Genomic DNA, 26,943 nt, shown 5'->3' with positions numbered 1-26,943 from the left:
ATCATTGTCAGAATTCCTATCTTCATCCCAGTGCCGGTGAAGACAAGATGAAACCAAACTACAGTTTCTTCGATAGTTATCACAACAAACTGTATAAACTTATGCATCAATGAATAATAACTCAACAAGTAATGCTCAATCACTGAGTTGATTTATTTTGGGAGAAAATGGACATATTGATAGATTCCTCCGCTTTGAACTGCTTACAAAACTTGCCTGGACTATGTATCACTTGTATGCATTGTGCTCTATCTGTTGATGCAGCAAATTATGGTAGTGCTGGCGTATCTTTGCTGATGTGTCACCAGTGTTGCAATTTTTCCTAAAGAGCCGTCAATTGACTTGATGTCGTGGCATTTCTGTATCCTCCTCCCTTCTACTAGTGATGGTCTAATTTTGGGGGCCAACAGAGGTGAGGCAAAGAATCTCACCCCCCCACTGGTGCATAGGCCTATCCACAAGTATGGCTATATGCTGGACTGGTAGTCAGTGATGGGTATGATCCAATTGCAGTGGTATCAACCTAAGACAGGAGGCTGACGCCTAGAGGTCAGTTTTCCGATGACGGGTAAGAACCATATATTGAATTGGACAAACCTAACAGGCACGGTCCCTAGCCACATTGCTTGTTGCTTAACTAAACAGAAGGGGGTAAAGATTTGTTCCCAGGATGTAGGCTCCCTGTTTACCTCTCTTAATGGTGCGGGGGAAAAGGGTACACTTGTTCATTGTTGGTGGGACTGCAAATTGGTGCAGAAGAACTACAAATTTTCATAAAAGGTTTCATGTTAATGCTAATACTTTACAAAAGTGTTTTAAAAAACTAAGGAACAAGCCAGGCATATAATAAAACAATGTCAAAATTGTGTGACCTTTTTACCACAAGTTAATCTTGGAGTCAATCCTAGAGGACTGATACCTAACCATATTTGGCAGATGGACGTCACACACTTGCCAGAATTTGGAAAATTAAAATATTTACATGTTACAGTTGATACTTCTTCTGGATTTTTGATGGGCTCCCTTCATGCCGGAAAAAAAACTAAAGATGTTATAGCTCATTGCTTACAAAATTTTGCCACTGTGGGTGTTTCTAAACAGTTAAAAACTGATAATGGTCCTGGTTATACATCTGCCTCTTTTTAAACAATTTTGCTCATCATTTGGTATTACTCATATAACAGGAATCCCATACAATCCACAGGGACAAGGCATAGTTGAAAGAGCTCATCAAACTATTAAAACTTACCTATTAAAGCAAAAAGAGGGAATTGGTAAGGGGTATATATCCCCCAAAGATAAACTTAAAATAACCCTTTTTACTCTAAACTTTTTAAATTTGGATTCATCAGGACTTAGTGCTGCGGAAAGACATATGTACCCAAAAAATGTACATAAGCCTAAGGTACTTTGGAAAGATATTCTAACAGGACAATGGAAAGGTCCCGACCCAGTTACTGTCTGGAATCGGGGTTCCGTTTGTGTTTTTCCACAGGGAGAACAGCAGCCGATTTGGATTCCAGAGAGATTAACTAAAGCAATTTCTACAGAAAAAGAAGATGATTTGACTCAAATCCATAACAGCTGATATCCAGAGCTCCAGCTTGGCTATTCTTACATCTGCGACAGTGATTAACCACGGTGCTTTTTTCAATATCTATTTTATTATTGCATTTTTCCCACATTGTAAAGTTCTATTTTATTTTTTGAGCTCATACAAACCTAGTTTAATGTTTTTCTGATCAGTTTTATTTTTTGACTATGTTTTATTTTTTGACTGTGGAGTTTTTAAACATTGCAATGGAGATTTCACCTAGGTATAGCTACAAGGCCTTTATTTACTATTGTCTTATGTGTTGTATGTTGTGTGCACATTTCTGTTTTGTGTTGTATGTCTGTATGTGTGTATGTCCATATTTCATTTATGAGGAGCGCTCATGAAAAAATGGATCCGAATTTTTTTTTATCCACGTGATTTAAATGGTTTAATTTAAATTAGGTAAACAGCTGTTAATGATTGTTTTTAAAGGTGGTTAACAGATCTGTTTGCTTACTTATTTAAATTAGGTAAACAGCTGTTAAGGATTGTTTTTTAAGGAGGTTAACAGATCTGTTTGTTTACTTTCACCTTTCCTTTTCATTATATTTAATAATTCTGTTCAGGATAATGTCTCTTTAGCATCATTGCCAGAATTCCCATCTCCATCCCAGTGCCAGTGAAGACTAAGATAAAACCAAACTACAGCTTCTATGATAGCCATCACAGTAAACTGTATAAACTGATGCATCAATGAATATAACTCAACAAGTAATGCTCAATCAAGGACTTGATTTACTTTGGGAGGAAATGGACATATTGATAGACTCCTCCAATTTGAACTGCCTGCAGAACTTGCCTGGACTATATATCAGTTGCATGCATTGTGAAATATTGTCTGGTGCAGCGAATTGTGGTACTGCTGGCATATCTTTGCTGATGGTGTCACCAGTGACGCAATTTTTCCAAAGGAGCCATCAATTGGCTTGGTGTAGTGGCATTTCTGTATCCGCCTCCCTTCTACTAGTGATGGTCTAAAATTTGGGGGACAACAGAGGTGAGGCAAAGAACCTCACCCCCCCCACTGGCACCAAGGCTAAATTTGGAGGCCAACAGAGGTGAGGCAAGAACCTCACCTCCCCACTGGTGCATAGGCCTATCCACAAGCATGGCTGAATGCTGGACCGGTAGTCAGTGATGGGTTGATCTGATTGCAGTGGTTCAACCTAAGACAGGAAGCTGACGCCTAAATGTCAGTTCTCCCATGATGGGTAAGAACCATATGTTGAATTGGACAACCTACCAGGCACGGTCCTTAAGCCACATTGCTTGTTGTTTAATTAATCAGAAGGGGGGAGATGCTGAACCAAGTAGGAATGACGCATCGAAATTTCCTTGCCAGCGTACCCCATGTTAAATGGACTTGCCTTGGAATTTCGCTATTGACATTGCATGTGTGTTTGAGAAAGATGACCCTACTCAAGGACGAGGGTGGATCCAGGTTTAGGGTGTATCCTGCAGTTTGAGGAAGTATAGTATCCTGGTCCTTGGGTTTAGGGCGTTCCCAGTTTAAGACAATAGGGATTTTAGGGAAGTTGGAGGTTGAGGATTATTGCTGCTGGAAATAGGGTGTTTCTGCTACCTGAGCTCCCTTTGAGTTCTCCTGAGATTCAGAGAGTATTTTGGGAAGAATGCCTCCTGGAGTAGGTGAATTAGGCGGAGGAGAACTGGGATTGCCCCAGAGCGTGTGTGGAGGCCGGTGTGAGTTCGGGAATAAAGAATTGCTGTTTGAATCTACAAAGCTGTGTGGTGGCTCGTGATTCTGTGCCCAGCCAGACTGCGGCAAGTAAAGACCCCAGAAAATAGACACTGTTTAATTAAAAACTAGGAACTTCCCTCTGTTCCATTGATACCGGGTAGTGATGGTCACCTATCCCCTAGAAAACTTTAAAATTAGGAGATGCTGAAATCTCAGTTTACAGATTTCTCAATCCTAGGAAGGAAATCTTGTAGAACTTCTAACAGAGAAGTTCCAGTTAGGGAAGAGCTCTCCATTGTCGGTGTATCAGAGTATTACAGATTCCAACAGACTTTATCCTCAACTGAGATTTACTTGTCCTAGGATAATCTTCCCATGGATATAAAATTATACATAATAAATATTTTTTTTCCACTATTGAAATTGATAATGACCACATGTATTCTATGAAAAGAAAATTACAAAATACAAGAGAATATATTATACTATTAAAAAAAAGAATAAATGAGAAAAATAAATGACAATGTATGTGACGAGTAATAGAAGCTTATATTTGTATATCTCCACCTATCTTGGTTTGCTAATAAAATTCCTCAATAATATCCTCAAGTTTTCTTATTTTAACAACATCTTACCTGCACTATGAATATCACTGATCTGTGGCTAACAGGATGACTTAAAATTAACTTAATAGGTAACGATGAAAGTATGTTTCAAAATCAACACAGGTCTGCCAGAAATCCTAAAGAAGAAAAGAAATAGAAAGAGATATGTGAAGGGGAGAGAGAGGGAATATAGAAAGAAAAGAAGAAAGGGAAAAGAAAAAATGCACAAAATTAAAGATGGAAAATAATAAAGATGTCTTTTCATTCCTGTATCTTACCCTGGGGGATACAAAATTATTTCTGAGTAGTAGAAAGAATTATTAGAATTTGAAAAGCGTGGAAAGGAAAGAGAATGCCATGTGATGAAAGAATGAAAGGTGGAAAGAGAAATGAGTTTGTAACAATTTCAGTAGGACCAAGACTATAAAAAACATGCTGTAATAACAATATCATAGCAAACAAGCTTACTGAGATTTTATCATATTCATACACTAGGATAACAGCTTTACTTGCATTAACTTGTTTAATCATGATAATTTCATGACATAAACATCACTTTATCTAGTTCATAGATAAGTTAAATTTACAAAGGCCACTTTCCAGGATCACACAACTGAAAAATGGAAAGGTCAAGATTTAAAACTAGAGATCCACCCACACTGGCCTCTGTAGGGCCCAGGCCCATAGCATGGCTGGACAACCCCTTTCCCTGTGGGGCAGACTATGCCATAGCCTAGCCTTTGGCAAAGGACCACCCTTTCTACCAGTTGACGACTACAGGAGGTCAAGCCCAGTGTCCCTGATCCACCCACTCTAACTTATGGAGATCCCAGACTCAGGATGCTGTAGCATCCATTGAGGGACACCAGCAGGGTCTGGAAGTCCAATATCAAGGTGAGGGTCAGACAATCTGCATGGGTACTACAAGAATATAGGGAAGAAACTGTAATATCTCAGATCCGCACTGGAAGAAAGGAAGACACATAGACAACATGAAAAAAAGAAGGGAGGAAAGTGACCCAAACAAACCAGGACACTATAATAACAGAACCTATGGACAGCAAAGTTGAGGAAATGTCAGAGAAGGAGTTCAGAAGGTACATAATTAAGATGATCTGTGAATTAAAGAATGACCTAAATGAGCAAATACAAGCAAAAATTGATCACTCCAACAATGAGATAAGAGAGCAAATGCAGGTAGCAAAAGATTACTTCAAGATAGACATAGATACTCTCCAATAAAAAGTCAAAAATCCTTGAAATGAAGGATACAATAAATCAAAAACTCAATAGAAATCATAACCAATAGACTAGATCACTTGAAATGACATCAGAAAATGAAAACAAAGTATACAATCTAAAAAATAAAGCTGATCACACAGTGAAGAAAGGTAGAAACCACGAACAGAACATCCAAGAATTATGGGAAAGCATCAAAAGAGCAAATCTAAGAGTTATTGGGATAGAGGAAGGCACAGAGTTCCATACCCAAGGAATGTGAAATTTCTTCAATGAGATAATATCAGAAAATTAACCAAGCACGAAAAGCAAATTGGAAAACCAAATACAAGAGGCTTACAGGACACATTATAATGAAAATGCCTAGCATACAGAATCAGGATAGAATCTTAAAAGCTGCAAGAGAGAGGAATCAGCTCACATATAGGGGGAGACCAATTCATATCTCAACAGAGATTTTAACCCAGATCTCAAAGCCAGGAGACTGTAGAACAACACATACCAAGGTCTGAAAAAAAAGGGATGCCAACCAAGAATCTTACATCAAGCAAAACTAAGTTTTAGATTTGATGATGAAATAAAAACCTTCCATGATAAACAAAAGTTAAAAGAATTTACAACTAGAAAGCCTGCACTACAGAACATACTCAACAAAATATTCCAAGATGAGGAAATGGGAAACAATAATGAAAATCAGCAGAGGGAGGGATTACACTAAAAGAAAATCTAATCAGAGTAGAAACCAAGTCATGTTAAATACCAAAAATAAACAAAAATGGCTGGGAATACAAATCATGTCTCAATAATAACCCTGAATGTTAATGGCCTAAACTCAGAATCAGAAGACACAGACTAGCGGATTGAATTAAACAAACAAACAACAACAACAAAAACCAACCCAACAATATGCTGCATCCCAGAGACACATCTCATAGAAAAAGGCATTCCCAGACTGAAGGTAAAGGGCTTGGAAAAATCATACCACTCACATGGAATGCTGAAGCAAGCAGGGGTTTCCATCTTCATATCAATATAGTAGTATTCAAACTAAAGTTAATCAAAAAGGATAAAGAAGGACACTACATACTTCTCAAGGGAATCATACACCAATAAGACTTAACAATTATAAATATATATGCCCCAAACAATGGAGCAGCTATGTTCATCAAACTCTTCTCAAGTTCAAGAGTCAAATAGACCACAACACAATAATTTTGGTTGAATTTAACATACCTCTTTCATCACTAGATAGATCCTTCAAACAAAATCTGAACAAAGAAACTGTAGAACTCAGTAATACAATCAATATCTTAGACTTAACTGTCATATAGTATATTCCAACCTTCAATGAGAGAATATTCTTTATTCTCAGCAACACGTGGATTGTACCCTAAGATGACCATATGCTATGCTACAAAGCAACGCTTAGCAAATATAAAAAAGTAGAGATACTACCCTGCATTCTATCAGATCATAATGGGATGAAATTAGAAATCATGATAAAATAAGGAATAAAATCTACTTCAACACCTGAAGACTAAATAATATGCTATTGAATGAACAATGTATTACAAAAGACATCAAGGAGCAGAGTAAAAAGTTTTTAGAGGTGAATGAGAACACAGATACAACATATTGAAATCTCTGGGACACTGTGAAAGCACTTCTAAGAGGGAAGTTCTTTGCATGTAGTTCATTCCTTAAAAGAAGAAAAAGTCAACAAATAAAATGACTTAATACTACATCTCAAGCCCTAGAAAAAGAAAAAAATCAACACCAAAAGCAGCAGAAGAGAGGAAATAATTAAACTCTTAGCTGAATACAATGAAACTGAAACAATTGAAAAAACTGAAAGAACAAAAAGTTGGTTCTTTCGACAGACCCTTAGCCATGCTAATGAAGAGGACAGAGAAAACTCAAATCACTAACATACATGATGAAAAAGGAAATACCACAACAGACACTACAGAAATACAGAAGATAAATAGAAATTATTTCAAAAACCTGTACTCCAATAAAATAGAAAATATCGAAGGCATTAACAAATTTCTAAAATCATATAATTTGCCCAAATTGAATCAGGATGATATACACAATTTAAACAGATCAATTTCAAGTGATGAAATAGCAGACACTATCAAAAGTCTACCAAACAAGAAAAGCCCAGGACCAAACAAATACACAGCCAAGGTTTACAAGACCTTTAAAGAAAGAAGGAATATCAATACTCTCCAATTAATTTCAGAAAATAGAAAAAGAGGCAGCACTTCCAAACTCATTCTATGAGGCCAATATCACTCTGATTCCAAAACCAAGCAAAGACACATCAAAAAAAAATAACTTCAGACAAATATCTCTAATAAACATAATGTTAAATTTCTGGCAAATCAAATACAAAAAGATCATGCACCATGATCAAGTGGGATTCATCCCAGGGATGCAAGATTGGTTCAACATAACATACAAAAATCAATAAATGTAATTCATCACATCAATAGACTTAAATGTAAGAATCACATGATCATCTCAATAGACATAGAAAAAGCATTTGACAACATATAGCACTCTTTATGTTCAAAACACTAGAAAAACTAGGGATAACAGGAACATATCTCAACATCATAAAAGCTATCTATGCTAAGCCCCAGGCCAACGTCATTCTAAATGGGGAAAAATTGAAGGCATTCCCTCTATAAACTGGAACAAGACAGGGGTACCCTCTTTCACCACTTCTATTTAACATAGTTCTTGAAACACTGGCCAGAGCAATTACACAGATGAGAGAAATTAAAGGAGTACACATAGAAAAAGAAGAACTCAAATTCGCACTATTTGCTGATTATATGATTCTATACCTGGAAGACCCTAAAAGTTCCACCTAGAAATCTTCTAGAGTTAGTAAATGAATTCAGCAAAGTAGCAGGATATAAAATCAACAGCCATAAATCAAAGGCATTTCTGTTTATCAGTGACAAATCCTCAGAAAGGGAAAGGAGGAAAACTACCCCATTCTCAATAGCCTCAAAAAATAATTCTTGGGAATCAATTTAATGAAAGAAGTGAAAGATCTATATTATAAAAATTACAGAACCCTAAAGAAAGAAGTCAAAGAAGACCTTAGAAGATGGAAAGATCTACCTTGCTCTTGGATAGGGGGAATTAATATTATCAAAATGACCATACTTCCAAAAGCACCATAGATTTAATGCAATTCCGATCAAAAGTCCAATGACATTCCTCATAGAAATAGAAAAAGCAATCATAAAATTCATCTGGAAAAATAATTCATATGCAACAAAATGAAATTAAACCCCTATCTTTCACCATACACAAAACTCAACTCAAAATGGATCAAGGACTTAAAAATACAATCAGAGACCCTTGGTTGAATAAAAGAAAAAGTAGGCCTTAATCTCCATCATTTGGGATTAGGCCCCAACTTCCTTAATAAGACTCCTGTGGCACAAGAATTAAAATCAAGAATCAATAAATGGGATGGACTCAAACTAAAAACCTTCTTCTCAGTAAAAGACACAAGCTTTTAGGTGAATAGAGAGCCTATATCTTGGGAGCAAATCTTTACCCCTCACACATCGGATAGAGTACTGATCATTAGGGTATATAAAGAATTCATAAAGCTAAATACCAAAAAAATGAATAAACCAATAAATAAATGGGCCAAGGACCTGAAGAGACACTTCTCAGAGGTCTCATATACCAGCAAATACATTAAAAAAATGTTCATCACCACTAGCAATTAGAAAAATGCAAATCAAAACCACTATAAGACTTCATCTCACTCCAGTCAGAGTGGTAGCTGTTATGCATACAAACAACAATAAGTGTTGGCAAGGATGTGGGGAAAAGGGTACACTCATACACTGCTGGTGAGCCTGAAAATTGGTGCAGCCAATATGGAAAGCAGTATGGAGATTTCTTGGAAATTGGGAATGCAACCACCATTTGACCCAGCTAATTCTCTCCTCGGTCTATACCCAAAGGACTTAAAAACAGCATACTACAGGGACACAGCTGTATCAATGCCTATAGCAGCACAATTCACAATAGCTAAACCATGGAACCAACCTATATGCCCTTCAATAGATGAATGGATGAAAAATATGACATATATACACAATGGAATATTACTCAGCAATAAAAGAGAATAAAACCATGGCATTTGAAGGTAAATGGATAGAGTTAGAGAAGATAATGCTAAATCAAGTTAGCCAATCCTCAAAAACCAAATGCCAAATGTTTTCTTTGATATAAGGGGGCTGATTCGTAGTGAGGTAGGGAGGGGGAGCATAGGAGGAATAGACAAACTCTAGATAGGGCAGAGGGGATGGAGGGGAAAGGAGGGAGCATGGGGTAATTAATGATGGTGAAATGTGATGATCATTGCTATCCAAAGTACATATATAAAGATGCAAATTGGTGGGAAAATACTATATATACAGCCAGAGATATGAAAAAATATGCTCTATATATGTAATAAGAATTGTAATGTGTTCTGCAGTCATATAAAAAATTTACATTAAAGAAAGATTTAAAACTAGCTCATCTTAATCTTGAGATCATGTTCTGAATCATCACATTTTTGAATTTGTAACCTACAACCAACTGTGACATTCTAATGATTCCTCTCTTCTCTCTCAACTCTTTAGAGCATCAGCCCTATCTTACCACCAACTTTCTAATCTGTCTTCTCTTCTAATCTGATTCTAATACTCAACCGCATCCAGTTAGTGTCTTGTAAACCTTGCAAATTTTCCTTTTTTTGTTTGTTGTTGAAATCCATTCTCTGGTAATGAAAGAGCTCTTTATTCTCTCCTTCTTATACCATCTACGCCATCTTTTATATCAATTGATAGTATCTTTGCTTTAAATGTCTCTCTTGGTACCTTGTCAGCTATCAAGGATGCAGGTTTCCAGACCAGATAATTCAGACAGCATTAGCTGGGACATTGTTTGGGGATGACATCTGTTCTGCTCAGTATCTCTGGTAAATCAATAAATACTTTGAATGCCATTCCTCAAAATATCATAGCTTTATTGGAAATTCCCAAATTTCTCTGATATTTTGCTTCTCGCACCTATCTTTTAAGTTGTTTTTGTATTCCCATGAAGGCTTAAGAGTAGAAGCTCAAACTCAGGATTTAGTGTTCCTGTAACCATTCTACCTTTAAATTGCACTGTAAGTGACATGGGCATCGCCATTTTCCACTCACCCAACCTTTAAATAACAGAGTCCTCTTTAACTCCATTTTTTTCTCCACTGATGTCTATTTAGCTACCACTTCATGTAGTCAATCTTCACCAGATTTATTGCATCCCTCCTCTCTGTATAGTTAATTATTACTTAATAAAAATATCTCATGTCTTATAATTGTATGGGTGAACAGATGGCCCTTCTGCTGATTCAGCCCTGGAGCATTATTCACCTACTGTTAGCTAGTGGGTCAAAAACTCAGATGACTGGAATGGCGAGGGACAACCAGACCTCTTTACCTATCCATTCATTCCAACTCTGCACACAGCACAATAGACTCTGATTTTGATAAGATTAAGCCTCATGCAAGTCCTAATAAAATTTTTGTGTGTTTCCTGTTGACTGACATTTCACTCTATGAGGCAAATCACACACTGGGTAAATCAGCCCACACACTATATAGGAAGAGACTCCACATAGGTATGGCCACTGGAAATGTTATTCATAGGGTAGCCCTTATTGCAACAATCTGTACTACTCTCCTAATTCTCATTCTTATTGCTATAATCCTAGTTCAGATTTTCATGTCTGCCTGTTTAATAATCTGCAGGAGGGTTGGGGATGTGGCTCAAGTGGTAGTGTGCTCGCCTCGCATGCGTGCGGCCCGGGTTCGATCCTCAGCACCACATACCAACAAAGATGTTGTGTCCGCCGAGAACTAAAAAATAAATATTAAAAAAAAATTCTCTCTCTCTCTCTCTCTCTCTCTCTCTCTCTCTCTCTCTCTCTCTCTCTCTCTCTCCTCTCTCACTCTCTCTTTAAAAAAAAATAATAATCTGCAGGATTTCTAGTGTTTCTGTCCCTGCTATCTGTGCCTTCTAATCCATCTGTTATACTTAAAAAGTTCTAATCAAGTTCCTTTCCTGTCTAAAGCAAACAAACAGTACCTTCATATAGGCTTCCAAGAAAAATGTTTTCTTCTTCCTGACTTTGAGCATTCTCAATACATCTTTACCACCTTGATGCCCATGGTTCTCCTACACCTCAGCTTACGGTTTTAAAGCATTACTTTCCTCCTTGCCCTTACTCACATTTGATAATTCTATTTTCTTACTAAAATGGAATTTTACCTGATCTTTTTTCATTAAAGTCAAACCCATTCTTCGAATCAATTTCATCTTCCCCTATTTATGTCAGAAATTATTTTTTGTGTCAATAAAATCTTAACACACTTTACTCATGACTCTCTTACCACAATGATCTCACCCTTCACTTTACTATGGTTGGCTTTTGTGTGTGGCTGTATCCCTTCTCATACTTAACATCTAGAATAACTCTAGTAGGATCTGACATATCATATATGTAATTTAACATTTTTAATGACCATTTGTAAAGAAGAAAAAAATGAACTGAGTTTATTCATGTTGATATTAGGTTTTATTTATCTTAATTTCTCTCAGAATATTAATTCATAAAGTAAAAATAATTATTAATTTTCATGTTCTGGTTTTATATTAACTCTGAAATATAAAGTATATTTTATACTTAGAGCATATCTCTGTTCAAATTAGCAACATTTCAACTGCTCCATAGATAATTTTGCTCGTGGCTTCTATAGTGAACATCTCAACTTCAGAAATATGGAAGAAATATTGATATAACACAGAAAATGTCACTTCATAGTCAGACCCGTTATCATATTTTGCCCTTGTCACATGCTACAGAAGTTTGGCAATTTGCTCAGTCTCTCTAGGCCTTAGTTTCTTCATGTATATGAAACTTTTGGAAATACAAGGGTTGAAGTATTACAGAATTTCTGACATGATGTTCATCTATTTATAAGATGAAGAGATAACCCATAGTAACCTCAATGTCTTGCACAATACTTGTAACTTATGAGTATATGTTAGATAGCCATTTATTGAGCACATTAGACATAGTAATCATTTGCTAGGTTCAACATTACATATGATGTTTACCTTTTAAAAGCTTGGTCCATGTACACAACAATGGTAGAAGAGGATCATAGGAAGAATACCAGGAGGTATGAACTACATGTAAAACACAGGGAACTTTGATTGTCCACATGGTTGGTCCCAGGAAGGACCAAAGGAGAGTGCTGTGAATACTAGAGAAATAAATAGTTAATAATTGGAGTAATAATTCTTCCCCAGAGATAGTACTTCCTCATTTCCCCTCATCTTGATAAATGATATCATATCAAATATCTATATCTTTAGTGTCTGCATTTCATTAATTCTTTAGATTTAATATATCCATAAACCTGTTGCCTCTCACCTTTGAAACATCCTGTCTATGCCCTAGTTAAAGTTACCCACTTCTTTCCTGGACTACTATAAAAAGCTTCAAACTATTCTTCCTTCTTTCATTCTTATACTCCAGTTTCTGATGTCCTCCAAGAGGCAATGATGATTTCCTTTTAAAGTACAGCATGCTCTTTCAGCACTGCTTACAGCCTCACTAGCTCTCTTTCTTGATTCATTATAAGATCTGACCTACCTATCTATTTTCAATTCATTTGCTTTTCCATTTATCACACATGCTTAGGCCTTGCTAACTTAAAAAAAGTAAAGTTGTCTCAAGTATTCCAAGCTTTTTTCATCCATGAGTTTTTGCTTTCTCCTGTATCTAGATTGGTCTTTTCCTTGTCTTCAAATGACTACTTATTTTTAAATCTTTAATTCACAGCTAAAATCACTCCCTCAAGTAATGTTTCACTGACCATCCAATCTGAAATACTCTGATAGTGATGTTACTCTCTATTTTATTATGCTGTTACTTCATAGTAGTTTTTATTGAAATCTGAAATTATTTATCATCACTGTTATTCTCATTACTAATATTATATTTACTTGCATATTTTGTTTTTCTTCCACTAGAATGTAAGCTCTCTTGGAATAGAAATATGACTGTCTTGCTCATCATTATATCCCTTATATCATCCTTAATACTTGACAAAGGAGAACACTCAATCCTTGTTGAAAGGATGGATAACATTTTCCCACCTATACTATTAATTAAGGAGGAAAAGGATGTGCATTCATTGATTTAGTGTTTTATTACATATAAAATATATTTGGCTATGGGGATAAAATCATAACCACCACAAATTCTGCTATTCCATCACAAATCCTACTATTCTAGCACAAAGTCTACTCTCTAGCCATGTTATTAAGCACTTGGATTGATGGGAATGCAGAAGTGTAAATAAATAAAAATTGGTGTGTGGGAAGGAGGACAAGAAAATTAATGTCTTGTTTCTTTTTGGAAATTGAAATATTACAAACATTGCAGATAAATAGTTCAAACAACATTTTGAGTATAAGTTGAATTGTGTCTGATTGTAACTTTCTATTAGTGAAGGACATCAGAAATAAGATCTACTTCTAGGTAAATAATATATGAATGAGGACTGTTTACATATGTCACATGCCAGATATTTGAAAAGACTAATATTCCTTTAATAAGAACAACATAAAGTTCTAAAAGGTCATTTAAGATCATTTTCTTGGGAGAGTTTATGAATGTTCTTCACCTGTTGAGTTAACATTATTATTAATAATCTTTTTCACATTCAGTGTTTTTACTCTAAATATTTTTTCATCTTAACATTTACTTTGTCAAATGTGCTCTTTTACAGGAATATATATAGTTGCTAGAAAGAACAGTGGCAGCTTCAGAGCAAAATGAAGTTCTTTGTGCTGCTTTCAGCCCTTGGGCTCTGTTGGGCTCAGTATTCCCCAAACACTCAACAGGGAAGGACCTCTATGGTCCACTTGTTTGAGTGGCGCTGGGTTGATATTGCTAAGGAATGTGAGCGATACTTAGCTCCCAATGGATTTGGAGGAGTTCAGGTAAGGATTGTTCACATCATAAATTGCAACATTTACTTGAGCTTATGATAAATGATATAGTAATATGACAATCCGTTTCTGTGAATCTGAGATAATATTTTACTTCTCATATAAGTCCTCTGAAACAGTTTTTTGAGAAAGAAAAAAAAATTAGAATTGGTGTCAACTTTATGTTTTGTTTCAGAATAACAGCAGGACATCTTTAATGGGATGTTAATGTTTTAGAGTGGTTATAAAGTACTGTAGCTGCATGTACAAAGATTCAGCAATAATTTTAGGTTATTAATTTGTTTTAGAGGTTTTAATGATATAAAATAAGCTATAATTTGATACTTATTAAGTTTGCTTTCTTTGTAGATCTCACCACCTAATGAAAATATTGTTGTTAACAACCCTTCAAGACCTTGGTGGGAAAGATACCAACCAATTAGCTATAAAATATGCACAAGATCTGGAAATGAAGATGAGTTCAGAGACATGGTGACTAGGTGTAACAATGTTGGTGTAAGTGAATTTAAGTTTCTTTAAAAGTATTACATAGGAAGATAATTTCTTCTTTTTCTTTCTCTCTTGAGCAGTAAGTTTTTGGGACTTGATTTTTTAAAATTTAACTTCATACTTGAGCAATAACTCAAAATGAACTATTGCTATATGTTCAACCTTTATAAATAATCATATATGTGCCATTTATCTACTAAAGAAAAGACTATTAAAGTTTAAAGAATAATTCACTTTAAAGCAAGGCATCAACTTTAACCCTTATAACTAAATACATTTCTTATTAAGTATTAAAATTTCCAATTATAATAGTTGCTGTGAATTTTATGTGATTTATCTACAAGTAAATTCCTGAGTACTCTTCTTCATCTTTTTTTTAAATAATAAATAGCCATTTTCACTTTAGAGTGAGGAGTGTAAAGATAGGCAATATCTATCTTCCTTTCTTCAGATCCTAGGCAGAGAATAAAGGCTAATTGTTTCTTTTTCCTTGTGATCCACTGAAATTTCAAAAATTAATATTTTTTTTCTATCTCAACTGATTCTTACCTCCTCTAAAATGACTTTCTTAATAATTATCATAGTTTCTGCTTTTCTCAATTCATCATTTTTGTAAATATATGACCAGACAACTAGAATGGATATCACTCTTCATTTCACATTAGTTTCCTTTCATGCTTCACTTTTTAGTCTTATAGGAAAATGAAGTTATACAATAATAAAGAAATATGTTAGATTTTAATGAATACTCTGTAAAGTTCAATCAATAATGTGTCAGATTTTTACTTAAAAAAAACTGAAGTAAACCCTTTGCTTTTCAGGTCCGAATTTATGTGGATGCTGTAATTAATCATATGTGTAATGAAGGGGGAGGTGCAGGAACAAGCAGTACTTGTGGAAGTTACTTCAATGCTGGAAATAGGGAGTTTCCTGCAGTTCCATACTCTGGTTGGGATTTTAATGATGGTAAATGTAGAACCTCAAGTGGCGGCATTGAGAACTATAATGATGCTTATCAGGTAATTTTCTTTTTAAAATAATGATCTGAATAAAGAACTACCTATACCTTTAATTATGCACATGTAGCTTACTTAAACACTGATTTTAAACACTAGTTTAGATTCCTAGGTAAAATAAGTAACCATGACTGCATAAAAATTAAAAAATCAATAATCCAAAGCTTCTGCAGTCATGATACTAGGTATAGAACTCAGTGATAGAATACTTGCCTGGCATGTGTTAGGCACTGGTGTCACTCCTCAATCCCAGAAGGATAAATAAATAAATAAATTCCTCCAATCAACTAAAAATCTCATCTACTCATTCTCTACTTTCTCCATTTTTATGCTAGAAAATATTTCAAAGTGCATCCACAGAATAATGCCAATATTCCCAATGCGCAATTTAAAAAATGAATTATGGAAATATCTCTTGATGAATAAATGAATGAATAAATGATCAAATGGATTCTCAGGTGATAGATGATATTTTTAAAAAACACAAAATTTTTACCTCAACAGGTCAGAGATTGTCGTCTGGTTGGTCTTCTTGATCTTGCCCTGGGGAAAGATTATGTGCGCACGCAAATTGCCAATTATATGAACCATCTCATTGATATTGGTGTAGCAGGGTTCAGACTGGATGCTTCTAAGCATATGTGGCCTGGAGACATAAAGGCAATTTTGGATAAACTGCATAATCTAAACACAAAATGGTTCCCTGGAGGAAGCAGGCCTTTCATTTTCCAGGAGGTACATTCATCTATATATGTGCATAAAAACTATATCATTTCATTCACTAGAAAATAAATGGCAGATTTAATTCAATAAGAAATTTCTGTAGGTTAATGGGTGAGTCATTAATATGCTGTAGTATTCTTAAAATTTTTATTCAGAAATAACACATTTAATTCTATCAAAGTATGTTATTTGGAACTACAGGAAATTTATTTAGGCTACAAATCCCTGATATTTATTACATTCCAGAGACCATTATACAAGACCAAAAATAAAATAGTTGTTGTCCAAGCCATTCTGAGTTTGGGTCTTCACTATACCACTATTGGCTGTCTAAGTTTTTAGTCAAATTAATTTTCCTCTCTGTGAAAAAATATTTTTTATGTAAAGAAAAGAGCTAATGATAAAGTTTATGTTTTTGTTCTCTTTAGAAAATTAATTAGTAATTAATGAATTAGTAATTATCAAGCATGATAAATATAGACAAGGTAGTAAGTTCTATGATAGTGTGAGCTATTGTTCTTATAATTTATGTGTAAGACTAAATGAGATCAAGATTTTCACAGGTTACCTTGTCAAGAGATTTATTTCAATATTTTGACATATATTTTATCAAAACAAAATAAGAATCTCAGTGTGATGAAAGCAGTTTTAAGCATTTCAAATAACAAATGTTTTAAAGCTATTTTTATATTAATTTTTTCATTAAAATACTTTAAAACTTTTGTACATTAAAATGATATTTTGCACTATATTTCTACCAGGTGATTGATCTGGGTGGTGAGGCAATTAAAAGTAGTGAGTACTTTGGAAATGGCCGTGTGACAGAATTCAAGTATGGTGCAAAACTGGGCACAGTTATTCGCAGGTGGAATGGAGAGAAGATGGCTTACTTAAAGTAAATATAATTTGTCATTTATAGTATTTTACAGATCTATTAGACATATTACTCCGGTATGGGTTATCGTCTAAGAACCTTCTTAGATAATCAAGAAGTAGATTATTAATAAATGTTATTCTTCCTCAAACATCTTCCTAATTAATCATCTTTCTAATTTAGAATATCAGTCTCCAGGAAGTATTCTGGAAACCAAAACATCTCCTAAATATTTCCATCTATCTATTATTTGAGTACACTGGATTTGAGTAATGTTTCCTTATAATCTATTAAAGCTAAGTTATTTTTAAGAGGATGCTACCATTTATAAAGTACCTACAATTTGGCCATAACTATGGAATAAGTATGCATTTTCTCAACTCATTAATTTGAAATATTAAGGTGTTCACACTAAAGAATAAAGTGGTGAAGCCTCATTTTAACCAAGTTTGCCTTTCTGTACAATGTGGTATGAATATTAACCTTCAGAAATCCACATAGAATGCATATACTGAAACCTTTAAAAGAAACTTTTCTATCACAAAAATCTTACATATGAATGGATACAAGGAATCCTACGTATATACAAACACACAATGAATTTATAAATTTGTTAATCTACAAAAACACTAAATTCTGTGGAATAATTAGAGAGTTTATCTAAGGATGCTATATAAAAAGAGATGCAGATTTAGGTTACCCTAAACCTATTGTAAAAGAATAAAAATATTTATTTTTTTAATAGGAACTGGGGAGAAGGTTGGGGTTTCATGCCCTCAGACAGAGCTCTAGTCTTTGTGGATAACCATGACAACCAACGAGGACATGGAGCTGGAGGAGCATCCATTCTTACGTTCTGGGATGCAAGGTAGGAAAAAAACCTGTCTATATGTCTTTAACTCACCTTTTAATGAGAGTAATAATATTCTATTCTTCTATTGTAATATATTTTTATAACTTTCAGGCTGTATAAAATGGCAGTTGGATTTATGCTTGCTCATCCTTATGGATTTACACGAGTAATGTCAAGCTACCGTTGGCCAAGATATTTTGTGAATGGACAAGTAAGTTTTGAATTTGTTCAAAATATCTTTTTCTCAAGAAAAAGTAGGTAATTTTGTTTTAATTTCTCACGAGGTTATTGCATTCAATATTTATTCATCAAGTATTTATTTAAATGGAAACATAATGCTGATCTCTGATTTTCATAATGGAAAGAATATTAAATACATAAAATTTATGCTCTCTTTTTTCAAAGAGTATGAAAACTGTTCAGTAATAGGACAGATATCCACACACTAAGAAAAGAAACTTATGAAAAAGAACAAGTTACAGGGTATAAAGTATATACTTATCATAAGTACCCACTTTCATAGAGTTGATATGAAGATTACACATGCTAAAACTTATCAAGAACTTAAATCAGTTCCTGCTTTTATTATAAGAAATAAATACTGTGAAAATATTTTTTTAAAAAGTTTTATGGACTGCAAAGAAATGGTACAGTTGAGCCAAAGTTAAATGAGGAAAATATCTTAAAAGATGAATGAAATGATATATATTACAGAATTAAAAATTTAAAGACCACTTCAGGATAAGGAAGAATGAGAAAAATATCGGGGATATGGTAAAAACATTAATCCAAATATCAATTTCAAAACTGAATTGAGAAGTAAATTATGTAGATGTTTTAAAAGTTAAGTGAGGGTTTTCTTTTTAAACTGAAGATTTCAGAAGTAGCATCATTACAGAGATTTCATATCTAAAATCCTATAATTCAGACAGATACCTAGAGAACCAGAGTTTACAGAGATGATAAAAATTCAGTAAAGGTCTATAAAAATACTATACATCGTGTATTCTAAATAAAGACACTGCAGAGACAAGTAGCAGGACCAAGTAATTGAGTTTAGTATAATGAAGTGAAAGATAAATGTTTGCGTGTGTTTATGCGTTTGTGTTAAAAATCTGTTTTTGTTAAATTAAGGATGTTAATGATTGGGTTGGACCACCAAATAATAATGGAGTGACTAAAGAAGTAACTATTAATCCAGACACTACTTGTGGCAATGACTGGGTCTGTGAACATCGATGGCGCCAAATAAGGTAAGACTAATACATATCCTATAACACTTTCCTTAACATTTTACTTTAAACTGTTTGAGTTTAAGAATATCAACATTTTATGTGATCCTGTGCTTTCAGAAACATGGTTACTTTCCGAAATGTGGTTGATGGCCAGCCTTTTAAAAACTGGTGGGATAATGGTAGCAACCAAGTGGCTTTTGGAAGAGGAAACAAAGGATTCATTGTCTTTAATAATGATGACTGGTAAGTAGATATCAATTTTAAATAATTTTTACACTGTTATGTTCTAGTTTTATTCTATTCCTGTTAATTTACTTCTTTCATATCTGAAAAATCCTTTAAGTCAGGGAATTAAGAAAATAAGAAATCAGAAAAGTACAGAAGAAAAATGATGATGGCATTTATTTCCCCCCCCCCTATTTTTATAGGGGTTTTTGTTTTAATTAGAGCGTTCTTATGCATCCATGCATAAACATGATGCACTTTATGTTAATATTACATGAGCCACTAAATATACCAACAGTTAATATAAGGATGGCAAAAATCTCTAAAAGAATGTAGCTTTCAGTCTCAGTCTTAGTACTGGAATACATTTTTTTAAGCTCTGTATCTCAACTACTCCTCTATCTATCTCTCAGAGACAAGTACTATTTTTAAAGTGTATGTTTTAGAACTGTATCTTATGGCCAATGACTTTCCTCTGTAGATTTTTTTAGTTTTACTTTTAAAGCTTCTCATTGCTGGCCTTTCTTTAGTGATACTGATAGCCTATTCTTGTAGTCTAATGAGTCTTTCACATGGAGAACTACAGCCAGAAGAACTCTGCCAGCTTTGGAATGTCTCAGTCCCAGCCCAACTTCTGCTCATGTTTAGCTCAGGTTAGCCTAAAGTCATATTTTATTGGCAAAAATAAATAGGTAAATAATGTGTCTTTCTGTATTTCCAAAAGAGCCTATGGCTAGTTCTTTAATTTCTGTGTTTTCTGTGTAGAAGAACTGAAATAAATTTATACAATATAGTTTTCTATTCCAAGCTATATACTTCTTCATGAAAGTGTTAGAATATTTTTTCTTCAAGTCCTTGAAAAAAATATTTTTTGAAGAAAAATTCCAATTTTAATTCTTTAAAGCAAACAGTATTTTTATAAGTTCAAAAAAGACAAATAGAAAATATTTATGTTTACCACAGGCAGTACTTTTATCTAAGGGTAGCAATTCCTGTAGATCTTCACTGCTATTCTTCAACCTTTATGGTCTGGTAATAGTCACCACTGACTAGGAATGGATAGGTGTTCTGTATGAGTACATTGTAATGAGAGTGCTGTTCACATCCACTGGAATGGTCTCTGTGTTTCCATTTTCTTCTTATTGAGACCTTGACTGCTTAAAATTCTATGGCACAAAATTAAGCTGTTTATTTACTTCAGAGAGAATCTGAATTCTTATATTTGACTGTAATGAATTTAAGTTAAATAGCAAATTTTGTTTTATAGGTCATTGTCAACAACTTTGCAAACTGGTCTTCCTGGTGGCACATACTGTGATGTCATTTCTGGAGATAAAATTAATGGAGATTGCACAGGAATTAAAGTCTATGTTTCCAATGATGGCAAGGCTCAGTTTTCTATTAGTAACTCTGCTGAAGACCCATTCATTGCAATTCATGCTGATTCAAAGTTGTAAAATTTAAATTAAATGCAAATACACAGCATTATCAAGTGTCTTTTTTATTGTATATACATTAGTTTTCATAATCTTTTATATTTTATTATAAGATATATGTCATCAACTTGAAAAGCTCAAGTATTAAAAAATTGCATTACTTATATGTATAATTATAAGAAAACAACAGGCAAGGTGTTATTGTTTTTAGAAGACACACTTTCACCTACCTGTAAAGGGAATTTCTAAGAACTCAGAAAGGCATTTTGACAAATATATTTATTGTCATTGACACCATTTGTCCACTATGTATCTCTTATTTCTGAGATATAGTCTGAAAGTCTGTCTACAGTTTACAGATATAGTCTGAAATTCTGTCTGTAATTCTCTCACAGAGTCTTTCTGTCAATTAGAAAGAGCTGGTTTAATGGTGATTCACATACTGAGATAGCCCAATTGGATGATTTTTTACAATACAGAAGTGCTTTTATAATTTACAGAGTTAAAAATAGAAGAGACTGGGGCTGTTGTTGTGGCTCAGTGGTAGAACACTTGCCTTTCATGTGTGAGGCACTGGGTTCATTTCTCAGCATCACATATAAATAAATGAATAAAATAAAGGTCCACCAACATCTAAAATATAGTTAGAAAAATAGAAGGGACTTCAATTACATAGTCTATAATTTTTAATATTATTGAGCCCACAAGAATATTCTACTCCTTTCCCTGAGGTCTTGTCTCTCATTTTCTTTTTTTTAATTGTTTTTTTTTTTTTTTAGCTGTAGTTGGGCACAATGCCTTTTTATTTCACTTATGTATTTTCATGTGGTGCTGAGGATCAGACCCATCGCCTGTCATATACTAGGCGAGGTCTTTACTACTGAGCCACAATCCCTGCCCGCCTTTCATTTTCTTTCTTTGACTTGGTGTCACATGGCTTTTCATTCTTGCTCTAACCTCTAACATGGATGTTCAGTTAAAGCTTTCATGACACTATATTCTCCAGATTTTCTTTATAATCGTACTTTAGTCCTTCCTCCAATCACATGGTCCTCCACCACACAACCAAGGTGATTTTGAAATTGGAAAACCATTACCATCACCACTACAGTGTTTCCAAATCCCATTAATGGATTTCTTACTTTCCATAGGATAAAAGGCCAAAAGTCTAACTAGACTATTAAGCCTGCATTTGAAGCCTCACCTCAAAAGATTCCTTCTCTTTAGCTTCTGTTTTTTAGCAAAGCTAACCTTTTAGTTATTTGAACTTAACAAACCTCACTTAGCTTCTAAAGTTCAAAACAAGAAACATTCTAGGTTGGGGCCCATGGTGCACGCTTGTAATTCCAGTGGTGTGGGAGGCAGAGGCAGGGGGATCAGGAGTTCAAATCCAGCCTTAGCAAAAGTTAGGTGCTAAGCAACTCATTGAGACCCTGTCGCTAAATAAAATACAAAATAGGGCTGGGATGTGGCTCAGTGGCCAAGTGCTCCTGGGTTCAATCCCAGTACCCAACCCTTGCAAAAAAAATTATTTTCCTTCTACTTGGGATATTCTTTACCTCTTCTCCCAATAAACTTCTATTCATCATTCAAATATTGGTTCAATATCTGACCTATGGATTAGGTCAGATCCTCTGATTTCTTTCATGACTGCCCATATCATCCTTCTTATTACTCATTAGTACATTGGAAAATGTCTCTTTTGCTCTTTATTGAATCCTTAATCTCAGTATAGCACCCAGAAAATATTATGTATGAATTCAATAAGTATTTGTAAAATGAATTGATATATTCTTTTTCTTAGTACCTCGCTTTTGCTGAGGCTGGCTTTGAACTTGTGATCCTCTTGCTTCAGCCTCCTGAGCTGCTGGGATTACAGGCATGTGCCGTCATTTCCAGCACAATTTTTCTTCTTAAGAAACTAAAAATGGAAGACTAAATTCCCAGAGCAAGTAGAAGGGAAAAAATAAAACAAAACTTGAATCACTGAACTTGAAACATGAAACAGTAAGGGAAAATAAATTGTGTAAACAATAGCTAATTCCAGTAAATGACTAGAGAAATTGAAAAAGTTATTGCTAGATTACCAAGAAAATATGAATGACAAATGTCAAGAGTAGAAGGTTATGATTGATGAAAGCTATAATTAAATCCCCAAATTCTAAGAAGGTACTAATGGAATATTCTGAAGAATTTATGTCCACAAATTTGATGAAAAGAACAATTTCATGAAGGTCACAAACTACTGCCTATTTAAAAAAGTAGGTTACCTGAATTCTATATATGTTTAAGATATTTACTCTGTAGATAAGTTTTCACATAAGGAAAACTCAATAGTTTCCCCACATTGTTTCACTGGTGAATTCAGCCAAATAATAAAGGAAGAAAGTACACCGTGAGTCCAGTGTAAAAGACTGTTCAAGAAAACTACAAATTACTACTTTTCATGAATATGGAAAATTTCATTTTGTCAAGTGGGATTTATCTTGGGAAATCTTGATTATTTGAGGCTTTGAAAATCATTGTAATCAAGTATAACAACAAAGAAAAAGCATATGATCATCTTAATTAGGGAAGAAGAGATGGTATTTGACAAGATTAAGTATCCACTTATAACAAAAACTTAGAAAACCAGGAATGAAACAGACTCTTAAGCTACCAGTGTCTACAGAACTTATATCTATCTTGATGGGGAAATAGTGAATAATGAAGGTCTTTTTCCTAAGGTTGTAAACGAGGAAAGGAGGTACAAACTCTAGATTCCTGTTCAGCCTCTCACTGTCAGGATGGCCAGTGAAATGAAAAAAGAAAAAAAGTATAAAAATTAAGAATGAAATAAAGTTGTTCTTAGAGATGGAATGATTTTGGATGTAGCAAATACCTAAAAAATAGCAAAATGGCTCCTACAAACAACAAATGAGTTAAGGTGAATATGAAAAAATCAATTGTACTATATATTTTCAATAAACAACTAGAAATTCAAATTCCTTTTTTAATATTACTTCTCAGAATGCCAAATCTAAGAAAGAATTGGGTGTATATCACTGAAATATGTGCTAGGCCTGAATGTTGGAAAATCTTTGCCAATTTTTATGGAAAGATGTATACCCTAGTTGGGTAAGAAGATTTGTTAAGATGTCCACTCTTCCCCCTCTTGGTTCATTCTCTTAAAAAGTCCCTGCAGGATATTTTGTTGACGTTGCCAGGTTAACTCAGATTTGTTTGGTTTAAAGGCAACAGAACAAGCAGAACCACCAGGTTTGAAAAACACATACAAAACCAGATGGCTTATATTACAAATACCAAAACTTAATTTAAAGCTACTCAAGATAGTGTGGTATTAACAAAATAAAAGACATAAACCATTGAAACAGAAAAGATCAAAAATGGGCTCACACATGGCCAATTAAATTTTGACAAAGGGAGAAACCAATTCAGTGGAGAAAAGATAGTTTTTTTTCAACATATAAGAGAAAAATTATGAATGAAATAAAAAGGACCTCAACACATTTCTCTCACTTTACAAAGAAGTGTATTCAGAATGTATCATAGACCTAGATGTAAAATGTAAACTCTAAAGTCCCTGTTACTATAGTTCAGCAAGGAATTCTTACATACAACACCAAATATTGGATCAATTATTTTTAAATGACAAAAAGATACAGAGGATTTAATCAAATAAAAATATTTTGCTTTTTAAAAGACAGTAAAATTTTAAAAAGACAGAGCATGGGGACTGGGGTTTTGTTCAGTGGTAGAATGCCCACCTAGTGCATGTGAGGTGCTGGATTTGATCCTCAGCATCATATGAATAAATATAAAGTAAAGGTATTGTATCTACCTATAAATATATATATATATATATATATATATATATATATATATATATATATATATTGGTTTAAGTCAGGGCCTGGGAGAAAATTTTTACAAACCATGTATTTGGTGAAGATTATATCCAGACTATAAAAAGAAATCTCAAAACAAATAAAGAAATCTCACACACATTCTCAAAATGGTCAATGGGCTGGAGCTGTGGCTCAGTGGTTGAGTGCTTGCCTAACATGTGGGAGGCACTGGATTCAATCCTTGGCACCACATAAAAATAAGTAAACAAAGGTATTTTTAAAAAATGGACAATTAATTGGAACAGGCACTTCGCCCAAGATTTACAAAGGGCAAATAATTATGTGAAAAGTTACTCAACATCATTCAACTATAAACGAATGTAAAATATAGCTACAATAACACCAACACACTTAGAATAGCCTGAAAAATTCAAACAATAGCAAGAATTATCAAGAATGTAGTACATCTATAACTATATAGCTTGTAGTCATGCAAAATGGATAGCCACATTGCAAAACACTTTGGGGCAGTTTCTTCTAAAGTTAAACTTTTAAACGTGACTCAATTAGAGAAGTATCCAAGAAAAGTGCTCACACAAAAATGTATATGTGAGTGCAGTGCTTCAATGGAAACCCAGGTATTTTTCAACTATTGTAGTATATCTAAACCAAGTACTGATGACTGCTATTTGAAACAATATGACTTTATCTTAAATACATCGTATTAGGTATATGAAGCCAAACTCAAAAAAGTTACATAGTGTGAAAACATTGTCTTGAAATTTTGTAAAGGTAACTTGTATGACAGAGAAAATAACTGGTTGCCAGAAGTCAGATGTGATTGAGTAATTTGACTGACTAAAGAGGATCATGAGAATTTGATGGCATAATAGAAATATACAGATTGTTGTTATTGCTGTGCACTGTGTCTAAAACTTGTGGATCTGTATACATCGCACAAAGAATTTCACTGTATACAAAAAACACTGCATTTAATGAAAAGAAAGTCCACCCTTTTTCACTTATCCACTTGATATAAGTAGGATAGAACTTCTATTGATAAAATTAAGCTCTGATACACTTTGGTTATCTTTGGTATGAAATATGCTATCATTTAACATTAAACATGCTATTTTCTCCTTTAAAATTATGAAGGAATTTATTTTTAAGTGGATGAGTTCAAGGATTTTTAAATTTAATTTATGATCAGTTTCAAATATAAACAATGTATTTAGCTTTGCTAAAGGAGATGGTTATTCATTGATTTTTATTTCTATAAGTCCACCAATCAATATTTAAGGTATTTAATAGTGTATTACTCTATCTCTGTGTAGAAAGGAACATTTTACTATCTCTGGAGGCAGAATTGTAATTTCAAAACTAATTCTTGACCTCAACAAGTTATCTCACCTTTCTGACCCTGGGCTTTCACATTTATAATTTGGATATAATTAAACCAACCCTGCAGTATTGTTTAGGAGGCAAATACATGCCCACAGATATAAAAAGCATCTGTTCCTACTCCAGATACATATGAGGTGAGTTCTTTATTAAAATGTATGTATTTGTGTTTGTGAAATAATTTACAAAGTACCTTCATATATAAAATCTTCATGCCATTCCTAAGAGAGATGGGCAGCCATACATCCCCCTTTAGATTCAGTAAACATAAAGTTTGTCTAATACTAAGGAAAGAATTTACAAAGAATCAAATTTCTTACTGTTGATCCAGTGCCTCAAAAAAGATAAGGCTTTTGAGAGGACTTTGTGCCAACCTAAGCTTTGTAAGCGTTTAATCACCTTTGGCCTTGCATTCCTAAATTATCCTATCATGAAACAGAACTGACAGGTCTTACCTCAGATAGAGGTGTTTTACTTTTAAGAGAGGTGAGTAGTTAAGTGATAAGAAAAATATAGAAGTAATCTTTATGAGCTTTATAATCACTTACCTAAAATATAATTGGTAAATATAATCACAGTATAAATGGGGCAAGGCTTAAGTGAAACA

At 33.9% G+C, this 26,943-nt stretch overlaps 1 protein-coding gene across 1 annotated transcript in view; it reads left to right on the top strand.

The window, feature by feature from the left end:
• The window catches only part of LOC308655171 (pancreatic alpha-amylase-like), a 30,044-nt gene extending 8,911 nt beyond the window's left edge, over positions 1-21,133 (top strand). Inside the window, exons 2-11 of the mRNA XM_081305033.1 lie at positions 14,014-14,227; positions 14,585-14,731; positions 15,547-15,744; positions 16,246-16,476; positions 17,226-17,359; positions 18,084-18,206; positions 18,303-18,402; positions 19,326-19,444; positions 19,544-19,669; positions 20,919-21,133. Coding sequence (XP_081161159.1) covers positions 14,060-14,227; positions 14,585-14,731; positions 15,547-15,744; positions 16,246-16,476; positions 17,226-17,359; positions 18,084-18,206; positions 18,303-18,402; positions 19,326-19,444; positions 19,544-19,669; positions 20,919-21,108 — 1,536 coding nt within the window. The 5' untranslated portion in view covers positions 14,014-14,059 and the 3' untranslated portion in view covers positions 21,109-21,133. The remainder of the gene's footprint in view (positions 1-14,013; positions 14,228-14,584; positions 14,732-15,546; positions 15,745-16,245; positions 16,477-17,225; positions 17,360-18,083; positions 18,207-18,302; positions 18,403-19,325; positions 19,445-19,543; positions 19,670-20,918) is intronic.
• Positions 21,134-26,943: the final 5,810 nt, after the last annotated feature.

Source organism: Spermophilus citellus, assembly GCF_964194105.1.
Source record: "Spermophilus citellus genome assembly, chromosome: 9".
Taxonomy (NCBI): domain Eukaryota; kingdom Metazoa; phylum Chordata; class Mammalia; order Rodentia; family Sciuridae; genus Spermophilus; species Spermophilus citellus.
Note: the sequence above shows the minus strand (reverse complement) of the source record. Positions and strands in the feature narration are given on the sequence as shown.